The 17,278-nt window shown below is 40.9% G+C and overlaps 1 protein-coding gene across 5 annotated transcripts in view; it reads left to right on the top strand.

The window, feature by feature from the left end:
• Positions 1 to 176: 176 nt before the first annotated feature.
• Positions 177 to 17,278, top strand: part of LOC103184314 (calcium/calmodulin-dependent protein kinase kinase 2) — a 23,384-nt gene continuing 6,282 nt past the window's right edge. For 4 of the 5 annotated variants that reach the window (XM_007902248.2, XM_007902246.2, XM_007902249.2 and 1 more), the window contains exons 1-15: positions 177 to 307; positions 3,110 to 3,644; positions 10,729 to 10,776; positions 11,032 to 11,085; positions 11,247 to 11,298; positions 12,381 to 12,514; positions 13,065 to 13,101; positions 13,411 to 13,432; positions 13,969 to 14,057; positions 14,657 to 14,856; positions 15,197 to 15,250; positions 15,584 to 15,657; positions 15,789 to 15,882; positions 16,207 to 16,335; positions 17,128 to 17,225. In XM_007902248.2, the coding sequence (XP_007900439.1) occupies positions 3,162 to 3,644; positions 10,729 to 10,776; positions 11,032 to 11,085; positions 11,247 to 11,298; positions 12,381 to 12,514; positions 13,065 to 13,101; positions 13,411 to 13,432; positions 13,969 to 14,057; positions 14,657 to 14,856; positions 15,197 to 15,250; positions 15,584 to 15,657; positions 15,789 to 15,882; positions 16,207 to 16,335; positions 17,128 to 17,225 (1,568 nt within the window). In that variant the 5' untranslated portion in view covers positions 177 to 307; positions 3,110 to 3,161. Of the gene's footprint in view, positions 308 to 3,109; positions 3,645 to 7,254; positions 7,311 to 10,728; positions 10,777 to 11,031; positions 11,086 to 11,246; positions 11,299 to 12,380; positions 12,515 to 13,064; positions 13,102 to 13,410; positions 13,433 to 13,968; positions 14,058 to 14,656; positions 14,857 to 15,196; positions 15,251 to 15,583; positions 15,658 to 15,788; positions 15,883 to 16,206; positions 16,336 to 17,127; positions 17,226 to 17,278 lie in introns of those variants that run through there. The other variant, XM_042337749.1, reaches the window with a different exon arrangement.

The following is a 17,278-nucleotide window of genomic DNA, read 5'->3' as shown; positions in this document are numbered from 1 at the left end:
TGATTGGCACGTGCATTGACCAATGGGGAGGAGCGGCAGTGATTGCCATGACGATCCGCTCACCAATCCGCTTGCGCTCACGCCCGCTTGCGGGGTGATTGGCAGCCGGGCTAACCAATGGGTGGGCGGCTCTCGCGCGTCTCCCCCGCCCCCTGTGAGCGGTGATTGACAGGCGGGACGGGGCCGAGAGCGCGGTGTGTCCGGTGCTCGGGAGCCTCCGCCGCCTCTCGCCGCCGCCGCCTCCGCCGGCGGCTCCTGTCATGTCCGCGCGCTTTGGGGACGCGGTCGGCGAACGACTGTCATGAAGGTACTTTATATTTTTTTTTGACGGAGGAGGTGGGGGGGGGGTGTTGCGGGCGGTGCGGTGCGGGTGGGTTTTGGCGGCTTCCAGAAGCTTCCACAAGCCTCCGGGCGGGGGGGCGGCGAGGCGAGAGGGAAGCCCGCGGCCGGACAACGGCGGCTCCGGTGGGGAGGGAAAGGGGGATAAAAACCGGCGCCTCAGCCCGGGTTTGACACCCGGTTCCCGCGGCAGTTATACCGCCGCCGCCGCCTCCTCCTCCTCCTCCTCGGCCCTGAAGCGCCGGAGTCGGTTTGCAGTTGACGTCGGGGTTGCAAGCGGCGGAATGGGGGCTGTGAGCGGCTCTGAGGGCGGCCTCTGCTCTCTGACCCGAGTCTTTTTTTTCATCAATAATAATGATGTATTGGATGCAGCTTTTATATATATATATGTATATATATTATATATATAATGATACACGTTAGGAGCAAACGCCTCAAAGCTCCTGACATGGAGCTGCTGTCATGTGGAGTTGACTGTTTTGTAAACAAACCCAGATTTTTTTTTGGAGGGGAAGAAGAGAGAGAGAGAGAGAGAAAATCTGCAATTTGATCCTAATTTCCTGGTTTCAATGTTGTAATTATTATTATTATTATTATTATTATTATTACTATCACCCCCCCCCCCCCCCCCTTGGCTGGACACTCTGGACATCGGCTATAATAATAATTATAATAATCCTTGCATTTGATATAGCGCCTTGTCGCATTGTGGAGGCGTCCGAAAGCGCTTCACGGACTACCCAGTACACCGTAAGGTGGATCGGCCGTGTATTTCTGTGGGAGAAACACTGCAGCCAATTGCGCACGTAACTATAATCGTTTGTATCGGGTCAAGGGGTTGCGAGAACATTTTGGTTTAAAGCTGTACTTCAATTCCGACCATCCGGGCTGTTTTTTTCATAACCGCAATGGGGTCAGTCATTCCCAATTGATGCAGTTATCGCCCACAAATATACGGTCAATTCGCTTTGCAGTGTATTCTGTGAAAGCGCTTTGGGACGCCTAGAAAACATTTCCACAGCAAAGCTTCCAAAATAGGCTGAGAAAATAAATCCAGAACGATGCTTCAAGCTATTCCAAGGCAGTCCGTCCAAACAAGAGCATGTGGGTTCATGAAGGGCAATTTCAGGATGGAGACAGGCCAGGCTTCTGGAGTCATTTAAGAAATAAGTTGATAATATAATAGGAAGATGGCAGTGTGGGTATTCTGAGCTGAACGCATGTCTTATGATCTTGTCATTAAGCCAATGGGCTTGTGGAGTTACTGGGATGAAAATGGTCTGGTCGATGGATGCAAGCCTAAATGCTTTCTCATATGGAGCTTAGCCGTCTTGTGTCTGTGCTTGGTCCAGGTCATGTTGTGTTTGTATTTGAGCTGAGTTGTGTCTTGTCTGTACATGAACCGCTTCACGTCTCATCTGTTGTTCAGATAAGTCTCTCTCTGGCATGCAGGCCTGTCTAGATTGCTTTTGCCGCGCCGGTAGCAGCTTGCAACTTGTGAGCTGACATGAAAAGCTTGAGTAGGAGCCAAGAATTATTAGATATATGGCTACTGCTAGTTATCAGCTGAGGAAAGGGAACATATTACGAAGAACCTATTGTACACCTGGAAGGTTACATTCTTTCCTGATGATGTTAAAATTCTTCATAATTGGTTCTGAAAGTGTTGATGAATGTGATAAAATCTTAAGAGAATCGAGATGTGCTGATTGAATCTAGGAGAACATTTAGGATTCAATGGAGACAAGCAAAGAGATTAGTTGAAGGGGCATTGCCCTTTGGGGATAATAACACCACTTATGTAACTCTGCCTGTCCAATGCCTTGGGAGGTCCTCCCGACGTGAAAGGTGCAATACAAATGTAATTTTGTTGTTGTTGCTATGTGCAATACATATATATATATATATCAAGTCCTCATGTTCCCAACGCCATTTTGAGCTGTTTTTTGGTTACAGTTTAAGTTGCACTTGCCGTCTCTTCCATAATTGTCGAACCTGAACTTACACCTAACTGGATAAACTGGACTTTGGTTTAACATCTTGTCCACAGGATGGCATCTCCATCAATGGAGAATTGCTTCAGTATTGTGCCAGAGTGTTAGCCTAGACTTTGGGCTCAAATTTGGGCTTTGGAGTCTTGTAGCTCAGTGGTTAGAGCGCTTGCCTCGCAAATGGGAGACCTGGGTTCAAATCCTGGCAGGGCGAAACCTTGGGCAATTTTCTTTGCTCCACACGCCTGATAATAATCCCTGAAGTAAAAAGAACAATAATAATGTGGTCACTCGATCCCGCAACTGTTTGTGGGACACTGCTGTGCACAAATGGTTGCCGTGTTTCACCCACAAAGATACAGTCAATTCACTTTACAGTATATCCTGTGAAGCGCTTTGAGATGTCTAGAAGACATGAAAAGCGCTATATCAAATGCAAGGATTATTATTATATTTATAAATCCTGACTTGGGACTGTGTATCGAACATATGTTGGAAAGTGCTATTCTAGGTGTACGGCCAAGTTCCCAATGTGCAATGCTGTTTTGTAATTAGCTCAAACTTCCATCAGCTTCAGTGGACAAATACCAGGAGAATTTATGGATTCAACTCTTTTCAAATGCATGTTGCATTTCAGTGGTGAATTCAATTCGAGAATATTCGTTGTCACAGCAGTATTCTGTTTTGAGGTAATTTGTCAATAAAATGAATGTGATTAAAATAATAAATTAAATCTTTTTCTAACCAGTGCCTTTTTTTAAAAAAAAACATCTCCATAGGCAGTTCTTAGACACGTGAGCAATCCATTTGGATGAAGCGGTGAAAAGCACCATGTCATCATGTGTCTCAAGCAGGCCTGTTGGCAGAGAAGAACAGTGTGGCAGTGAGGACCAGAAGCAGCTAGACATTAGTTGCAGTCTGTCATCCCTGAACATGGAGTCGTTTATCATTGTAACGGAATACGATCCGATTGCTTCCGATAGTGAGCTGGGAGATAATGGACAGGCCATCCTCAAAGACGAACCTATGCAACAGGCGAATGAAGAGATCAAGCCATCCAGTCTGAGAATTTCAGGGCGCTTAGAGAGAGCTAGATCCGAAGATGTCCGAGATCACAGGGCCAGGCTTAACATGTCCAGTCGGAAGCTGTCCCTTCAAGAAAGACCTCAGTCACCTGCCAGTACCCCAGGCACGAATGGATGTTATATCTATCCCTCTTTGCTATATTCTCCGGTTATATCGCCACATTCCTCTCCTCGCTTGCCTCGCCGACCAACAGTGGAGTCTCACCGAGTATCTATCACGGATCTGCAGGTAGGTGTAGCCTTCCTACAATTTAACATGTCCGTGCAGCTGCACTGTGATACTTTATACGTGAGCCGTAGCATTGCATTCCAATTCACTTTAATCTGGTCCACAGCGCACATTAAGTAGGAGTATCTTTTAGCTTTAGGTAAGAATCTGTTTCTCAGACTCGGCATAATTTATTTATCCCTTACTTTTTATACCTATTTCATGATATGATTAATTACCTTAATAAACCAGCAAATCTGTGCTCCAATTTCTCAATGTCTACAGCTAGCTGATGACATGGTTCAGTGAATACCAGTTTGCTGATGATTAATTTAGTCGTTGAAACTAAAATAGCTTCAATCTAAAAAAATCCCCTTTTCAGCTATTTTTTGCAGTGTGTGTTTGCTTTTACAACCTTGCATTCAAACAGATGCATCAAGATAAGGCTCTACACCCAACAGTTTTTGTCGTTGCAGTATTAGCACATTTTCATTTTAAAATATTTAGTTGATGCTTTTACTGGTGAGAAACTACCCTCTCACAAAGGCTGCTGTGGTTCTATGACACCCAAAGCTATTGTTTACTCAATTAGTACCTTGCCGGATTGGTTTGCTCAATGGAATAGTTCTCAAGCGCTGTGAGATTTGTAGGAATTTGCAACTTTATAAACCTTTTTGTACATAAAAAAATTACAATTTGAATTAATTTAATGGCATTGCCAAGATGGAGATTCTCTCTGATCACATCAGTGAGAGTTTAGACTCCATTGACAGAAATGAAAATCTGTGACTAAAATGGTATGTGTTGTATTTTGAACAGACGTTTACCAAAAGTATGGCCTAATGTTGAAACCAGGGCAAGTCTCCGACAGACCCTCAGTAGATTATTGTGGGTTTGCCTTCTTCTACAAATTGCTTAAAGTATAGTCAAACTGCATTTTTTAGCCTCTCTCCTGCTTTATAGTAATGTTGATCACTGGATTTTTCTGCACCTTGTATGCATGCTTAGCAACATTTTAAGTCTGTATCAGCCTTGTGATGTGTAGAAATAGATGGCATTTTGTGAGCTTTCCTTAGGTTAGTTGTTCATTCTTTAGAAATGGGGCTCAAACTCCAGGAAAACTGTAACCTTGAACTTCACAATGAACGATTTATTTTTTGAAAGTTAACATAGAAAGGTAAAGAAACCGTGGACTTGTGCAGCACTGTACAAAGTTTTGAAGTGGATAGGACGGCTACATTTCATGCTGCACCAAGGTCATTTCATACAAAATAAACCATTGTTTTTTTGGGGTGTACAAAACACAGATTAAATTTCAGGGATACCTTTGTACTTAAGAAAGTGGAATTTAAGATGAGTCGTGCTGAAGAATTTAAATCGGTTGCATGGCTTTGACCTTGTCTTGAGGGTGGGTAACAAAACCTCACATATGCTCAGCAGTTCGGATGAAAGAAGAATCTCCATTGGGTGTTGTACCGAGAATAGAACTGCCGTCAGCCTCATGTTTGAAGGACTCTTAGAAGACAAAAAAAAGTGCGTTCACAATGGACAGTCTATCGCCTTGTCATGACTCCATGCTCCCAGATACTGATCCCCCTCTTCAGTGCTGCACCTTTTCTCCTGTGATTTCTCTCCCCATCCCTGCCCTCTTCCATTTCCTGCAGAGTGTAAACAAAGCATGAATACATTTGGCAGCAATTAAACTAATGACATTTCAAGCATACTGCTTTCTTTTGTGTTCTATTTTGCTTTTCATTATGTTTTGTCTCTGCTTCCTTTCTCTGCATTCCCCAAACTGACAAATCACCACCCAACTACCTGCATGGGGGGGGGGCGGGCTACACAATCAAAAGAAAAATTCTTGAGGCACTTGACAAAATATGCATTATTTCCCGTGAGCAATTAATGTCCATTTTAAAATTGTTTATTATGTAACTGCAAATTGCATTAAAAACAACCTTTGATAAGCAGGAATTGCAATTGTTCTGTTCGTGTATGTCATTGAATCAGGTTTCTTGCTGAATGCTTTGCGGAGGCTCAACAGCAATATAGATTCAATAGGATGGAAAGTGTTTTTATGGTGATTTGGCTCCATCACTCTTAGCTTTCTATTTCTGGAAATATGAAATGGCTGATCAGTGCACCATTTTTATCGCATCTAGTTTATTCTTACTCTATTTCCTAGAGTATTTACCGTTAAGTGTGTTCAAGAAATTCATGCAGGTCTTTTCTGAAACATTATCATTTGCATCTATCGATTGCTTCTGTGGATATATTGCCACATTTAGCGCTGTGTCTATTTTGGTAATCGTTTCAGCAGTACACAAGTTGCCCTCTTACTCATACCGAATTTCTCACACATCCACACAACCACCCACAACCAGTCTCTCCTCCTTGCCATCACTTGCCATCCAATTACTCGTTACATTAAATCTGCCTTACACCCTCGCACCTCTTATTCATACACGACCATTCAGCCAGCTTCAATCGCTTTTCTCGCCCAAGTACCAACTGTAGTGAAGAATTAAGACCCAATCTCTGCCAATGTTATGCTAAACTGGTTTCTTGGAGATGAAGAGAGAGTCCATGTCGAAACTAAAGCTCAATTGTTAATGCCGAACTTGATGTGATTTCTATGATTCTAAAGCTAAACATCTTCTCCCTCCCCAACTCCCTGTGGCCCGGATATGGGTTGGTTTTACCTGTGGTAGAGGTACAATGAGGGGTCTGTCATTGTGCGACGCGTTGCTTGGGAAATAGCATTTAGCTGCATGTGGAGAGGCATTTGGAGCTGCAATCTGTTTGGCACACCAATATACACAGTTATTCTCCCTGGAGAGCGTGAGATTTCCATTTGAAACTTAAAATATAAATTTGTATTTTTGGGTGGGAGGGAGGAGTCATCAGTTAATTGTGCTTTTTGGGGGGGCAGGAGGGGAGAGAGTTGTATTATTGATGGTAAAATACAGAATCAATGGTTCTACCATTAACTATGATAATGCCTGCAGCTCTTTCAATGTGATATTGGCTTACTTTCTGTGGACAAAATATAATACAATATGTAACCATAGAAACTCAGGCACCAGATGTCTTGGGCTACTATTCATCTCTGATAGTTAATTAATACCAATATTTAATACTTCTCCACACACCAATTGTGATATGAATTGATTTCATCACAATAAATCAGCGATTTATACCTGAGTGCCATGGTTAGCCGACCAAATACCCTAAGCATCTGTTGTGATTAGTCTTTAAGACTGTAATAACAATATCTGGGTTAGTTCTGATAAATTTTCTCGGTTACACATTCAAACAAATTTATTAAAAGGAGGAGAATAATTTGCCTTCTGAGAAATATATTCTTTACCTAAAATAAATTCAATAGAAAATTGTAATTAGATGGTAATGTTAGAATACAATACAAATTTAGATTTATATAGCTCCTTACATTTCATGAAGAAGTTATGTTCAGAGAGTTTAAAGAAAAACTGGTTGAGGGTGTGGATGGAATTTGGGTTTCAAAAATAATTTACATTTCATCTCGCATGTATACTTAGAATTTTGTTTTCACCTTTCCTCCTTCATTCAACATGGTCATATTTCATCACCTACCCTTCAACCAAGAAGACAGTGCAGTCAGTCTCCACATCGACTGCCAATTTCATTCATTTGGCTGCGGCTCAGGTATGCTTTTAGTGGTAGGGTGGCAACAGGGCAGGTAATGTTGGGTTATTCCATTTCATTCCATGTTCTGCATCACCTGTCCAGTGATCAGCTTCATGACTTGCTCAAGAATAGCCCAAACCCATCACTGGTTTAGCTTCAGAGGGTCGAACATGTAGTAGCATCATAGAAGTTACAGCATAGAGACCATTTGGCTTATCAAACCTATGCTGGAAACTTGAGTAGAACTATTCCTGTGATATGTTAATACAGTACAATGGAAGTGTATGGATTTTCTTATCCATATTCACTTGTTTTGTTTGTACTGTTTTCTCAATGTTGTAAAGTGTAAGCTGTTCTTTCCCTCCGTTATGAATTTTATTATGTCTTCATTATGTTCCGTAGCTTTTGTCACATGGTTCATTGTTGTGTTTTTAATGTTCTTTTTCATTGAGTACGCCTTCTTATACCTTTTTAATTCTCTGCTTTCATTTCTCCTGTGTTTTTATGTATCTTACTATGTTTTCTCGTGGTTTTTCCAGGTTTCCTTTCTTTACCTTCCATCTGTGGGCAGGTTCTTCAGCCACTAGGACTTTAATTGGTGAGACACTGTGACCTCATTCTCATTCCCTGGCTGAGTGGGTGGGTGGGGGGTGTGGGGGCGGTGGAGGGGTTATACAGGAAGCACTTATCCTCAGTGTCATTTTATCCACAATTAGCATGAAGGAAACATCAACCCCGGAGGCATAATTAGGTAATTGCATTTGTAGACACAGCACTAACAATGAGAGATGAAAGTAACGTGCACTTGAGAAGATTGTAACGTGATATTGCTTAGTTAAGAGAATATTTGTCAGCAACTCACTCTTGCAGATAGCTCCTTTAGAGAGATGTTGCAGTTCATATTTATAGGTGTGAGTCACATTCCTGTAAGGATGTGTCCTTATAAGTGTACAGATGCTATTCCAAAATCCATTTTTTAAGCTTATTATGACAGTTACTAGCTTTGTTATAGTTATACAGTACATGCAGAAATCTCAGTCTTATCACATAAACTGTCTATAAAACATCCAGGACTCTTAACTGAAGTTTTCTATAAACAGAAACAAAATGAAGTGCCTTAATATGCTGCAGTTCATGTGTGTCTTTAATCACGGGTGGAAAGAACCAAAAGGAACTGTCAAGGTTAATGGAATGAACAGTTTGTTTTCAATATTCCTTGCAGTTGAAAACTATTTTCTGAGGGATACAATACTGCCTCCGGTCTAAATAGAGATTGATACTGATTAAGTATTAGCTCTATGCCCCAATTTATAAAACCTACATCCCATTAGCTTTTTTCACAGCTTTGTCTATCCGTTTTCCCACTTTTTAAAGATTTATGTATGTTAACCCCAGGTCTCTGCTTCTGTATTCTTAAAATATTACCGTCTAGCATATGCTTGCTTTCCTTATTCTTCCTTCCCTCCTCACACTTTTCTGCCTCCCCAAATGTATAACCTCATCTGCTTTCTTTCTGCCGCATTTACTAATCTGGCTATGCCTTCTTGAAGTTGCTTACAATCTTTTTCACTGTTAGCGACACTCCCTACAATTGAATCTATCTGCACCTCCTTCTCTTGTAGTTTATTGCACTTTTCACAACCATCCATGTTTAGAAATCTTTTCTGATCTCACTTCTAACTGTCTCAGCTCCAATTTTAAGACTATCCTTTTGTTTTGGATTCCTCCTAGAGGAAAGAGTCATCCACTGTCCAGCTTGTCAGTTCCCTTAATTATTTTAAACACTTGCATGATACTGCGCAGAGATGTGGAATCTCAGCAATGTGAGGGACCACAGTGTAAAGCATCTCACCATGGAATCAGTCCAGCCACATGTTTCATTCTTTCATTCTATATGCTACCCCTATAAGGCCATGTTTCTAAGGACTCCCATGAGTTCAATCAAGCATTTTAATTTCTTTCCATAAATTCCGCCAGGCATGATTCATGCCACAATGACATTAAATGCTTCTGTTTTCTATGCTATATTGCTTATGCCATATCATAGATGTTACCGCACGGTTGTAATTTATCGTATATGCGATGTTTGCGCAAACCATTTCAGACTGAACATTCATTTGATGCCATGAAGCAGAAAATACGGAGTGCTGCACACATTGTCCTCCAGGTGGCGTTAGTGCACTGGCAAATGCCCTTTGTAAGGCAAGAAAGAAAAGAGATATATTTGGGTGGCGAGACTGAGAGAAAGGGAGGTGAAAAATAAAGAAGGAAGGGAAGAAGTTTGAGTGAAGTTGGATCACATGTGATGGTTGTAAAGTGCTGTAAATTGCATACTTTTCACTTACCATCAGATAAAGAGTTCTTGGAAAAGGTAATTTAGTCTCTGAATCCGTATGTTTGAAATTAAGGGTGGTTACCAATCCTTCCCAATACATTCACGCTACATGTTTTGTGTGGCGCTGTCTACCAGCTAAATTCCAGGAGGCTGCCACTTAATGGTTTGCAAGTGCTCACACGAAAATGGGCAAGAGTGATCCTGGCTGACTCCTGAAATCAGCTAAGGTGGGGCTACCTCATCCACATGGCTCAGTGCCATATTGTGTTATGTTTACCCACTGACACATTGGGGAGCTCAAACCAATATTGTTTCATTTAGTTAAATTTGGGGACGGGAACTTTTTTACTTAATGCGAGCTGCAGCTTGTCTGGGAACATTTGTTGTGAGCTCCTTTGCTTCATAGATATTCCAAGCATCTCCTGATCTCACAATAACTCACGTCATATCGACAATTTTCAGCATCAGATTTGGCTTGGAATCCCCTTTTAGTTTTTTTAGATTAAATGCATTCATCAGTTCTTGTAATCAGTATTTGGCAGTGATGAGCATCTCATACCTTGTGAGGTGCAGCAGTTGGAGATAATATACAGAATTTATTATATTGCATCAAATGAGTGAGGTGTAAAACAGTGGCTAGTAGGATTAATCCGACCACAAGACAAAGCATTTGCTAGATTCGTCATCTTATTTTTCACATAGTTGTGAAGTCATAAAATGCCCAAATGTAACCCAATTTAAGTATAAACCAAACTTTGCCTATTTCAGGGAAGTTTATGGGTATATTTGATGTAGTATTCACCCCCCTCCCCATTGTCAGTCATATAATTTTATGATGTTTGTAAAGGGAGATCCAAGCTGTCAGCACATGAGATCCTAACCAATGATATATTGTATTTGGTGCTGGGCTCTTGACCAGATGGTCTTTGAATCCGTTTCTTGAATGTCTGAAAATCCTTGCCATTAAACAGAATGAACATTGTAAGTAAGTGGGTGAATAGCATTTGCCGAGAATTTGTGAATGACTAATTGCTGAACTGTGCTTCCATCGTATGGCTGTGTTCCCCATTTGTAATTTCCTCTTTTTTGTTTTGCAAACAGGATTGCGTGCAGTTAAACCAGTACAAGCTGAAAGATGAGATTGGGAAGGTGAGAATCAACAGGACACTTGTCCCTTTGGAGATTCGGATATTTTTATTGTAACAATCAACTGAAAAAAGGTTCATTTTTCTTTCAGACTTGATTACAAAGTTATATATTCAGTTGAATGAATATATTCCTTGATTGGCTGCATTCTCTGCAGATATGCTTTAGAACATTTTTTTTGAAAACATACTGAAACAGATTCTTATAAGTATAATGCAATAAAATTACCTTCTGAAAATGTTTTGTTTTTTTGCCTAGGGTTCCTATGGAGTTGTTAAACTTGCATACAATGAAGATGACAACACCTACTATGTACGTCTGAGTACAGCACAGATTGCTCTTACTCTTGGATGTTGCAAACAGCAAGTCTGAGCTTTTCTGTTATATTCTTGTTGATCTTATTCCATAGAAACACTGGAAAGTAAACTCTAAAAGGAAACTGGAATTAAAAAATTTAATGTTTTTTTTGCCAGGCAATGAAAGTCCTTTCTAAAAAAAAGTTAATAAGACAGGCTGGATTTCCACGTAAGTAGTATCCCTTTGTTTTTCAATCGAAACACAAAATGCGATAAAGCGATTTTTATTCCCCCCACCCCACGTTCACGAAAAAGTCTTCTTTGTTCATAATACCTACATTAAATATACCCTCTATGTTTGATGTCAGGTGTGGCATACATTGTGGTGCTGGAATACAAACCAAGCAATGGGATGAGGTGGGGAGCTGGTGTGTTAGGCGGTTTTGAGGAGTTTGAATAGGCAATGAGAACACTTTCCTGCAAGGAGTCTGAGTGACAATGACCTTGCAAGGGCTTGGTGAACACTTCAAGACTGAGGCAGATGGGCCACGGGCCACCTCATTCACACCTGAAATTGGAAATAGTGCATAGGATCAATGGAGCTCATGAAGAGTGAGAAAATGCCAGTGCTGTGATTCCTCACCTCAACTGGAGAGGAATCAGACTCTGGATTATCAATTGCACAGCCTCAAATGACTGCATCCTACCTCACCCAAACTCCAGTAGCAGCTTTCTACCACTTGGAATAAAATGAGGATCAAACAAATACAACCTTCCCTGTTCATTTCCTTATCTGTCATATAGAAACACAAGTTACTTGAACCACCGCAGAGACCCAGCCCTCCAGTAAATGATCTGAGAAAGCACCACTTCTGCCCAAAATTGTTTAGACACTTCTCACACTCGTGTTCAAATTCATTCACTCACTGATATCTCCCTACCTCACCGACCTCCTCACTCCCCAATCCACCACCCGGCGCCTCTGCTCGACTGGCACCAGCCTCCTGCTCGTCCCTCGCACCCTCCGCCCCACCATCGGAAGTCGCGCTTTCAGCTACTACGCCCTTAAACTCTGGAATACTCTCCCTCAATCGCTCCGCCTTGCCCCCCTCTCTCCCCTCCTTCAGGCCCGCCTGAAAACTTTCCTCTTCGACCATGCTTACGGCCAGCTCCCCCCAGCTCGGAATCAGGCTCTACCACTGTTAAGCGCTCTGAGATGCTGTCCTGCGTGGAGGGCGCTATATAAGTATAAGTTGACGTAAGGAGTGTGTTTAGCACGCAAGGGAATAACAATGCTGTTCTATTGTTCAGGTCGCCCCCCACCCCGAGGTGCCAAAGTAGCCCCACAAACCTCGGCGCAACCCAAAGGGCCGCTGGACAGCGTGTACCAAGAAATTGCCATTTTGAAAAAGTTGGATCATCCGAACATTGTCAATCTGGTTGAAGTAGGTCCTACTCTCGCTTTCTCCACTGCTCAGCGCGTGACGAGGAGCGTTCATCATCAACAACAACAACAAATTACATTTGTGTTGCACCTTTCACGTCGGGAGGACGTTCATGTTTGTAATGGTTGGTCAGTGAACAGAACTGATCATCTCAGTCATGTAACTGGGTCTGGCACCAGTTGGAGTAGCCATAAAGAGGTTTGGGGAGGATGGGGGTGGGGCTGCTATTAAAGTCCGTACCTTTATTGGCTGGAGAAGTCCCATTCCTGATAACTACTCATTGATCCCTGCTAGAAACTGTGGCTCTTGTGGGTGGCAGATGAAAACAATGTATAACTCTGCTGAGATGTTTCACGGGTGTAATAAAATGGAGATCGGTTGTAGTTGTTGAGCAAATTGATTGTAATCTTTATTCCGAAACCTACTCGGATCTTCTGTGCTCTGTGTATTGTGATCTGTCCTACAGCACATATACTTCTCTTGGTTTATTCTCTATACATGTGTGAAAATGCAATTTTTTTAAGATTTTGGTTCTTTACTTACATCACAGGTGCTTGATGACCCCAGTGAGGACCATTTGTATATGGGTACGTTTACATATTCCTTCTGTCTTGCCCCTATTTTCCTGCACCTGGTTTATCATACAGCCTCCAAGATATTGGATCAAACCGACCACATTATGAACAAATTTCCCTATATTTGCTTACCACTTAGTGTGATTTTTCGTGGTCTATGAGTTTGACGATTCAGTTTTAATTGCCCAACATATATCGATGTGTTTGATGTTAATTTACATCACTTGCACAGGCCTGAAAAAATCATGTAGGATTACGTGTGTGTGTGTATGTATTTACATGAAGCGCTATAACTGATAGTAATTGTTTCTTTTCTTTCAGTCTTTGAGCTTATGAAGCAAGGGTACGTATTTCTTCTTGATGTATTATTTCAGCGCCTCGAGACGTCCTCTCGAGGTGAAAGGCACTATAGAAATGTAATCTTGTTGTTGTTCAGCACAAGATGATTTTTTGTTATGATGCTCATAGCACTTGTAAAATAACTATTATATTTACCAGACTGATGGGCACATGTCTGTTCATAGTTACTGCCTTGTTTCATGACCCATTGAAAATAACTCCTGGTTACTGGTTGTGTGATATTGGCCTGAAGCGCACCTTCCTAAGGCGTTTCTCTTGTTTCCATCCTCAATGCAGCCTTAAACCAGTAGCAAACTGAGTTGCTATGGAATGAGTTATCCAGTTTAAGTCTTTTCATTTTTCTGCTTCTGCTTTCCTACCTGTACAGAATGAGCCTGTGTATTGCCCATCTCCTGATTTTAGCATTGCCCAAATATGCCATCTCCAGTTTAGGTAAATGTCAACTCTGGCAGCAGTATTGAACTGCTGGATGGTGTCAGAATACTCGATTTGTTTCTGATATATTCGGTCTTGTTTCAGTCCTGTGATGGAGGTCCCAACGGATAAACCTTTGACAGAAGAACAAGCTCGATTCTACTTTCAAGGCTTGATCATGGGAATTGAATTCTGTAAGTCTTCCAATGTGCGTTCATTTTGAAGTTCAAGATTGCAAGTGGGAAGTTCAGTACAGACACCTAGAAATATATCGCGACACAGAGCATAATTAACAACTGGGTTTACCAAGAAGGCTCGTTGAGGCCAGGACGCTGGACTCATTTAAGAAACAGCTTGATGCTGTATGTAATGGGAGGACGGTAGGGTAGGTATCATGAATGCAAGTCCTCTTACTCTATGCAAGTCCATGTAAAGTACTCAGAGTGGTTTATGTTTTGCCCACAAAATACACAATGAATTCACTTTATATTGTATTCTGTGAAGTGCTTTGAGACATCTTAACGATGTGATAAGGCACTATATCAAATGCAAGGATTATTATGATTATTGTGCTGGAAATTTGACCACCCAATACATTCAAGCATCTCTGTTTGAGCTGTTGAGTAATACATTTAGTTTTAAAATACATTATCACATTGTATTCTTGTTAACATGATTCAACACCAGTCATAAATATGTACAAAACTGCTCTTAGCTGCAGGTGATGTGTGGCTTATGTGGCACGAGTTTTTTTTTAGAAAAAGTTTCAAGTTAAAATGTTGCAATTTTTCAGTGCACTATCAGAAGATCATTCATCGTGACATTAAACCATCCAATTTGCTAGTCGGAGAGGACGGGCAGATTAAAATAGCTGACTTTGGAGTCAGCAATCAATTTGAGGGAACTGATGCACTTCTGACAAGCAGCGTAGGCACTCCTGCATTTATGGCTCCAGAGACCATTTCAGAATCCAGGAAAAATTTTCATGGCAAGGTAAAAGACAAGGAACATTTATTTTCTTAACAGCACTGACTTGTGGTGCACATTCAGCCTGGAGGCATTTATTTGCCTGTAAACAATTATAGCTTTGTGAAAATAATATCCTGTTGGGTTATCCTGAACCTGAATATATTACAGTGGAAAACAGAACAAAGTACTTCTGAATGTCCTGTTAAGAACCCAGTTGTAATTTATAGTCCATTTACTTCAGTGCACATAATTTTGTTCAAGAGCTGGGTGGTGATCAGTCTGAATATGAGATTGCTACATATTTTTGGTTCAGATCTTGTACATATATATATGTTATTTCAAACAATATCATTTCTATATCTAGGCCTTGGATGTTTGGGCAATGGGCGTGACATTATACTGCTTTGTTGTGGGACGTGTAAGTATTGAACCACATTCAATCAATAGTGTATTCTTAAGTGCAATAGTTTTATAAAATGTGCAGTAGTTATCTCCCTGGTATTATATCTCTCGTATTTTAAAGCTATTCCATATAAAATGTAAATTGTTGTTGGACTGGGTAATATCCAGACATGCAGATGCTATTTATTTTGGCTTATGGCTATTTTTGCCTGTGGGATTTTGCTATTCTGTGTATTTTTATCCACTAATAACAAGAGACGAAATGTGTAACATAAAAAGTTAGTCAGGGATCTGACATGGCTGAAGAGTAAGGAATGTGAAATAGATGGATCTCTGTTTTTATTGTTAGTGCCCATTCATGGATGACCAAATACTGAGTTTACATAATAAAATTAAGAACCAATTGGTGGAATATCCAGAACAGTGAGTTGATTTATTTCTTAGTATTAATAATCCTTGTTTTAGTTCGGGTGTGACTTTGCAACTTCAAGGTTGCATTGTGTATATTGATTTCTTTTCCCCCCAGAATGTTAAATACTTTTTCTTACTTTCAGCACGAGACCAGTGCTTTCTGAAGAGTTGAAAGACCTAATTTTAAAAATGTTGGACAAAAACCCAGAAACCAGGATCACAGTTCCGCAGATCAAGGTACAGCAGAGAAACACTTTATATGTCTGAAACCTACCCTTTTTTGATTATTCTTGAAAAAAAAGACTTTCATTTATAAAGTGCCTGCTGCAGTTATTTACAAAAATAGTCACTACACTTGATTACAATGAGCTATTTTGAGACTCCTTGAGCTATTTAACAAAAAAAGCAAGTTCTTCCTCTCTTCCTGATTTTGTACGGCAAACCAAAACAGCTGATCATTACGCGTGTTTTATGGGTGAAATGTTTAAATGCTTGTGTCCTCGCTGATTGATTTGTTTTAGGCATAATCTGTTCTTTCATTCTTTTAATTGTACTTGCTAGTTGCACCCATGGGTGACCAAACACGGAGTTGAGCCACTCCCCACGGAAGATGAGAATTGCACTCTTATTGAGGTGACCGAAGAGGAGGTGGAGAATTCTGTCAAACATGTCCCTAGCCTGGCTACTGTGGTAAGAGTTGCTCATTTTACCGTCTAACTAAGGATAACAAAAACTGTATGTCAGTAATTCTCAGAAAGTAATCGTCAGCTGGTGGGGTGACTGTCTTTATCAGAAGCCTTGAAATTCCATTTCTGGTCCAATCAACTCTAGTCTTACAAGCAAGACTCAAAATTTGAGATTGTTCAGAATTGGGGAAAATTCTTAAATGCAGTGTGGTTCTTTATTAAAAACTGTGGAAAACCGGCACAAAGTGGGGTGTCAGTTGAATTGCAAGCTGCTAAAAACTGTGTCCATCACTGCTGTGGTGCTCTTTGTACTGCATGGCGTCCAGAAGGTGCCTGTTGCATAGAATATAGTAGCAGCTGTGACTCGCTGTCACACACACTGTCACTTGGAAGCCTGTGCTCAATAGGGAATTAGTTACTATATCAGCGTCAATCACAGACACAGAGAGACCAAGATGTCTGCAGGAACAACTGAAACCTTACTATTACCTCTACTTTCATTGAATAAATAACCCCATTACATTCTTATCTCTGTGTTTGATCGCTGTAACATTTATGAGTGCGTTTTGCACAAAGTCTGCCTGTACAGATGTGCATATTATTCCTGCTCTATGCCAAGGGTATTACTTTATTAGTTTAAGGCAAAACATCACAGTCAAATTAGTTAGGCATATGTACAAAGAGAAGTGCCTGAATAGCGCAAATAAATATCTTAATTTGCTCAATCAAGTTCAAAAGAATGCCAAGAAGTTGAACACACTAACATCTATAAACTGTTAACTTTTTCCCCTCTCAGATTCTAGTCAAAACAATGCTTCGAAAGCGTTCCTTTGGGAATCCCTTTGATGGAAACAAGCGGGAAGAGCGGTTTATGTCGGCTACAGGGAACCTTGTGTAAGTTGGTCCTGAGAAATTTTATTTTGCTTGCTTTTTCAGTCAATTTTGTC

Source organism: Callorhinchus milii, unplaced genomic scaffold, assembly GCF_018977255.1.
Source record: "Callorhinchus milii isolate IMCB2004 unplaced genomic scaffold, IMCB_Cmil_1.0 Scaffold8, whole genome shotgun sequence".
Classification (NCBI taxonomy): Eukaryota; Metazoa; Chordata; class Chondrichthyes; order Chimaeriformes; family Callorhinchidae; genus Callorhinchus; species Callorhinchus milii.
This window is presented reverse-complemented; position numbering and strand designations above follow the sequence as displayed.